Source organism: Nicotiana sylvestris, chromosome 4, assembly GCF_000393655.2.
Source record: "Nicotiana sylvestris chromosome 4, ASM39365v2, whole genome shotgun sequence".
Taxonomy (NCBI): domain Eukaryota; kingdom Viridiplantae; phylum Streptophyta; class Magnoliopsida; order Solanales; family Solanaceae; genus Nicotiana; species Nicotiana sylvestris.
This window is the reverse complement of record NC_091060.1, coordinates 87,481,404-87,487,716: the sequence shown is the minus strand read 5'-3', so window position 1 is coordinate 87,487,716 and position 6,313 is coordinate 87,481,404. Positions and strand designations below refer to the sequence as shown.

Genomic DNA, 6,313 nt, shown 5'->3' with positions numbered 1-6,313 from the left:
ATATGATATTAGATGATGGCTCAATCACTTTGACAGTTGAACCCGAACACATCCGCATGACTGTGGATGAGAGAAATCCCATTTAGTAATGACTAACAAAAGTTAATTTCCCTTTCCCTCTTCTGTACCTTGCTCCGATAGGACTACCTAGACTATAAACAAAATTATTTGGTCATTCTGATTTGTGCAGTTGTACAAATTAAAGAGGAATATGAAATTATGAACTGAAGAAGTTAATTAGCAGGTTATGCCAATTATCATGAATACGAAAATCATCACTCTCCTCCATCTCAGAAATGTTCGACAAGGTTGCTAATTAGGCAAGCACCTCCAAGGAAACCTTGCCAATTTCTGATAATCTCCTGAGGAAGAGAAAAACTAATAAAACAAGAATTTGAAATAAAGTTGGAAATATACGGTAAAAACGGTTCTTTGTATGAAGCCTAAGAAAAGATGAGGAGGAGAATGAGATATGATGAAGAGTTGAAGGATGATCAGGTCATCACAAAAATTTCTGTAATTGATCAAGAGTCGAGATTTAATTATGTTATTGTTGCTATTTAAGAGTCTAAAGACACAAAAAATATCAAGAGTTTATATGGGGTGACCCTGAAATCTTAGGGCATTGAAGTGAAAAACAAAACCATTAATGCTGAAAATTCTACAAATTTAATTCTTGTAAAAACAAACATTATGGAATTGATAGTGCATATATGTTATTATTCTGGACCAAGACTATTTAATTGCTCTTTCTGAAAATTGGAATGGCTATTTTAGTTGTTAACTATACCTTTCTTTGAGATTTACACAAAAAAATATTCTTTAATTTTCCTGTGAAATATTTATTATTTGTTAATAAATCTAAAGCATGTGCCGTTGTCTTTTTCATATTGGGTCTTAGTGCTCAACCACTGAGCTGTACCTCTCCAACCTTATACTAGTAAGTTTTACCACCCAAGCCCATGTCACGTATTTTTCGCTTTGGCCCAATAGACCTCGTTGATTTGTCCCTTGGGTTACCACTATCATCGAGTTTAAAAGCGCGTATGTCATATGAACTTGTGTTATGCTTTATAAAACTCTTTACTTTCATCTTTCATTTCGATGTAGGATTCGCCTAGTGTATCATGTACACATCTTCCAGAAGTTTACCAGTCTAAAAGCATGTCAGTCCTTCTCTTTGACCCGCTGTCATCGGCCCACCCTCCGTTATGGTGTCACAGTAAGAGTACCTAATACCAGTTAAGTACTAGCAAAATAGAGAAGAATATCTAGTCTTTGAGATAAAGCACTCTCAAAGTGATTTGGAAGTCAAGCTTGTAATTCTTTGCTTATAGGACTGAACCTTTCAAACCATAGGATATTGGCTAAATTTAATTTTTCAATAGTGTTCTGCTTTATGAGACCAATGAGAGGAGACATCTGCTAGTACAAATCCATTCAACTTACTCTCCATGCCTAAATATCTCAATAATGTAACAAACATAAGTGTCAAATGTGGCTCTTGCAACACTTAAACGACAATCTAAAGTCTAAAACTATGTTACTTCATCCTTCTGGCAGAATAAGCAATCACAGAACTTATCATTTAGAGCTGGTTTTTAGTCTGCATATATACAGAGGTAACATTTCTCAATTTAGTTACTTTAGTGAATTGAAGTATAAAATGAACCTTGACCCCACTTAACTGATCAACAGAACTACATAAATCAACCTTTTGGTTTCAAGTTTCTCTATAAATGGAAGAGTCTGCAATGCATTTGGTGTCCAAGAAACCAAATAGACCAGAAAATGAAGCATTTACTTGGTTGTGCTATCTCAATGGAAAAGCATAAAGCCAATATAGCCATGCTCCTCACACAAATGTTTTTTGCAGGCATGGCTTTGTTTTCTAAAGCTGCAATATCTGAAGGCATGAACCCTTATGTATTTGTTACTTATCGTCAAGCATTTGCTGTCCTCGCGTTGGCCCCACTCGCTGCCTTCTTCGAGAGGTTAATTTGTCCAACAATTTGTCTATCTCTTACTATGTCCATTTCATATTTGTGAGCTTAATTATTGAGTTATAACAACTATTATATGTTCATTTTTTTCAATTAAATAGAAAGACTCTGGTTCCTTTATCCTACAACATCCTGTTGAAGATCTTACTGATGTCATTTCTTAGGTAAGTTCACTCTTAAATATTCAACTTCTTGAGCTATTGTTTGTAAATTTCTTTAGCCTCACTTGATTAATTATGTGATATTTTCAGCACTCTAAGTTTGAATCTCTACTACTTCTCCATACACTATACAACAGCAACCTTTGCTGCAGCCACCACTAACATAATTCCATCCATAACTTTTGTTATGGCAGTTATCCTAAGGTAGCTATACTTAAAAATAAAAATTACCTGAGCAGCCTTAATTATATTGAGGATAAAAGGAAGCATATTAGCTAATAATCTGTCCTTTTTTTCTTTGTTTCAATCAAATATATAGGGTGGAGACTCTATCAATAAAGCAGTCACATGGAATGGCAAAAGTCTTGGGTTCTTCAGTTTGTGTTTCAGGAGCTTTGGTGTTTGCCCTAGTTAAAGGGCCACATTTTAACTTCATGAACTGGTCTATGGGGAAAACAAAGGGAGCTCATACCTCAAATTTTCATTATACTTTGAAGGAAGAATGGATAAAAGGTTCACTAGTCATGCTTTTGGCTAACATAATATGGTCTCTGTGGCTCATTTTACAGGTAATTCTTCAGCCACATCCTTGTGTTTAAATTGAAAAATTTGGAAAAAAGAATTACAATATGTTGATTAATTGACACATATTGCTTCTCTTAGGTCCCTATTATAAAACAATATTCGGCAAAGCTACGTCTTGCCACCCTATACTGTTTGTTTAGCTGCATACAATCATCAGTTTGGGCAATGGCAATGGAAAGGAACATATCAGCATGGAAGCTCAAATGGGACATCAATCTTTTTTCAGTGGCTTACTGTGTATGTTTTCTCATACACATACAATCTCCTATATTGAGACTACTTCTTATGAGTTTAACTTCTATACAACTTACAGTTGAAAACGATTTTTATACTATCAAGTCACCTAAAAGTTAAATACAAGTAACCGTTTAAACATGAAAAATAAGGCAAGTAACCTGCTCCAACGAGTTAAAAAACTATTGTTTTATAATTAATACAGCAAAAAATATTGCAGGGTGTGATTGTTACAGGCATAACATACTGGTTGCAGCTTTGGGCAGTAGAGAAGAAAGGACCAGTATTCACAGCCATGTTCACTCCATTAGCACTTATCATAACTGCTATAGTGTCAGCATTTTTGTGGAAGGAGACACTTTATATGGGAAGGTCCATAATCATATGTTATCCTTCTAATTTCAACATTAGTTATTCTTCCCTTTAATTTCCTCAGTAACTTAAACTTCAAAAGCTCAATTTCAGTACTTTTGTTTTGGCAGTGTTTGTGGAGGAATATTGCTAGCTGGTGGGCTCTACTTGGTCCTATGGGGAAAGAATACAGAAGCAGAGAGGGAAGTAAATAAAGATCAAATACTGGAAACCAAGGATGGTACCACAGTAATTTGATAGGACAGTATTATTTTTTTTTACACTTATTATCCTATGGTCACTAACAAGCATGGACTGTCCAATATTTCCTAGCAAATTAAATAGATTTGGTTCTTATACAAAGTTTCAGTGCTCTCCAGTCTGATCATGAGCTACTCCTCCGTTTCATATTAAATGAGTTAGTTTGACTCGACACGGAGTTTAAGAAAAAAGAAGAAGACTTTTGAAACTTGTGTGGCTATAAAAGCTTCTCATTAAGGGTAAATGGGTAAAATGAAAGAGTTTAAAGTTGAATTATTTCCAAATTTAGAAATATGTCATTTATTTTGGAACAGATTAAAAGGGAAGTACCTCATTTAATATGAAACGGAGGGAGTACTTCAAAGAAAAAACATAAAAGTGAAGCCTTACAAATCTTACTTTGTAAATTAAAGTTGGTGCCATGTGACCAGGAGGCCACGCGTTCAAGCCGTGGAAACAGCCTCTTGCATAAATGCAGGGTAAGGCTCTGTACAATAGACCCTTGTGGTCCGGCTCTTCCCCGGACCCTGCACATAGCAGGAGCTTAGCCTTCTTTACAAATCTTACTTCGATCATAGATACCACTTTGTCGTCCATGAATTCCAGTAGAGTTTTAACTTATATACAATTGTCTCAATGGATCATTCATATACTATTTTAGGTCAATAAAAGGTAACTAGTCTATAAGTTGTAAGTAATTGTCTATTGAAACGTGGACAAACAATATGAAGGATAAGGTATGTGACATGTTATAACAGATTAAATCATCTTGATAGTATGCTTTTTTTTCTTTTTACCCAATTAGTTAGTATATAAGTACTCCCTCCGTTCACTTTTAATTGTCAAGTATTCTAAAAATAAATTTATATTTTTACTTGTCGCTTTTCGCATATGAAGAGAAAAATAATTTATTTTTCCTGTTTTGTCCTTAACATTAGTTACTCATTCCAAATCATTTTCCAAATCCATTAAGACTATACACCAAATAATATGGATATCATGATAAATTATGTACTTTATTTATTGTTTATTAAAATTAAGATGTGCAAAATCAATTATGGACACATAAAAGGGAACAGAGGAAGTATAAATTAATTCTTCTTGTACCCCCCCCCCCCCAACCTCCAAAAAAAGAGTAGAGAACGGTCATGCTCAAGATTAAAAAGAATTAACCCAAATAGTCGTCCACCTAATTTCTTAAATTAAAAATAACCGATAGATATGATATATACTATACATATAATCAATGTATAATATTGTATAACTGTATATAATTAATGTATAATTTATATACCAGCTAAAATAGTAAACATTAAATCTGATCGGCTATTTTGTGTAACAATCCCAAGATTAATACTCTCACAATAGGAATGAAAGCAGATACAGGACAATAAAGATTCTAATAAAATTGCATCTAAACAGAAACTCAAGAACCTGATGCACATAAATGAGTTAATTGGTATTTCATCTAATCGAAGGAGAACATAATAATTCAGGCACTATAACTGAGCAATGTCTACTAATGCATCAGTAGTTAAGCGGCTCCGAAACCAAAATATGTGCTAAAAAACATAATGAACAATTGTACATATAGAGAATAAAATACATGTACTATATGTTAATGGGTCAAGTACCCCGTTAACGTATATCACATCTATTTCATGAGCTATACCCCAAAACCTTTTCTCACTTTTTAATGATGCTTGGATCTGATCTCCCCGCTGTAAAGCCTGCCATTAAAATTAAATTAAATCACACTTCAGCCAAATTGGCTATAGTCATTAAAAAGAAGGATTTATCATTTAAAGTAATCAAATTCAATTATTAGTAAAAGAAAAAAGGTAATGTAGTATTGAATTACACTTTCTTAAAGTTAGCTTCCATTAATTTCAACGATGACAGTTATTTCAATTGTTGCATGATGGACATGATTTGAGTGAGAAAAAATGTTAATTTAATAGCAAAATTGTTAATCATTACTCACTTCATTCTATTTTAGTTGATCTTTTGGCTTTTTTTTGGTACACAATATATAATTTTTTTCAAATATCAAGAAGGGATTAACTTTTTTTAAAGTTGCGTAAAAAGTCCCAAAGTATCTGTTATATTTTAAATGAACAAATTAAATATATAGTAAAGGTCAGGAAAAACTATCTTTTTGTTCTAAAATCTCCGATTTAATTTTGCTCGCTATTTCCGGTTTGTAGATACAATAATATTTTTTATAATCTAATGGTTTAAATTCACTGATCCGCCTTTGTAAGGTGTCCACTCAAAACTTAAGTTACTATCATTGACACACTCGAAAATTTGTTTTGCACATGGTTTTCTTTTTCTACAATAGCGCATGAAATATATGCATTTGGCCATTATATTATTTCGTGCGTTATATGTACAGTTGTTGCCCTTTTTTTAGTACCTATTCTCTGGTCTTTTGAGTTTAATTTATTGTTATTTAGGTTCCGGTCTAGAATTCTTGTAATGTATTTTCCTATATGTTAATTTTAGTCCAAGAAAGTTAAGAAATGGAAGTACTCTCCTTAGGAACGTAACTCCACCGTTGACGGAAGAAGTGCATTATCAATGATTGTCTTTTCTTTCTTAATTAGTTTTGAGCACTCTATATAATATTGTTTCTATGCATTAGCAAATCTAGCTGATTGTAGGTACAATTGCACACATTTTTCAGCTTAAATCATATGCTTATAAGTGTGTGCG

General features: G+C 33.2%; 1 protein-coding gene across 3 annotated transcripts; it reads left to right on the top strand.

The window, feature by feature from the left end:
• Positions 1 to 1,419: 1,419 nt before the first annotated feature.
• LOC104220351 (WAT1-related protein At1g43650-like) lies at positions 1,420 to 3,697 on the top strand. Of its 3 annotated transcripts, none has more exons than XM_009771193.2 (8): positions 1,424 to 1,622; positions 1,877 to 1,994; positions 2,105 to 2,167; positions 2,255 to 2,368; positions 2,484 to 2,733; positions 2,828 to 2,986; positions 3,204 to 3,355; positions 3,466 to 3,697. In XM_009771193.2, exons 1-8 carry the CDS (start codon positions 1,496 to 1,498, stop codon positions 3,590 to 3,592), a joined length of 1,110 nt encoding a protein of 369 aa, XP_009769495.1. In that variant the 5' UTR covers positions 1,424 to 1,495; the 3' UTR covers positions 3,593 to 3,697. The 3 variants fall into 3 exon arrangements, with proteins under 3 accessions (XP_070027707.1, XP_009769495.1, XP_009769496.1); XM_009771194.2 differs by having other exon boundaries at positions 1,426 to 1,622; positions 1,699 to 1,994; XM_070171606.1 differs by lacking the exon at positions 2,255 to 2,368 and having other exon boundaries at positions 1,420 to 1,622.
• Positions 3,698 to 6,313: the final 2,616 nt, after the last annotated feature.

Excerpts from the sequence above, each read along its gene's own strand:
- LOC104220351 (XM_009771193.2), top strand. The coding sequence starts at position 1,496 with ATGTGGCTCTTGCAACACTTAAACGACAATCTAAAGTCTAAAACTATG. Across the intron at positions 1,623-1,876 it reads TAGTCTGCATATATACAGAG|GCATGGCTTTGTTTTCTAAA; the intron begins GTAACATTTCTC and ends TGTTTTTTGCAG. Across the intron at positions 2,168-2,254 it reads TTACTGATGTCATTTCTTAG|CACTCTAAGTTTGAATCTCT; the intron begins GTAAGTTCACTC and ends TGATATTTTCAG.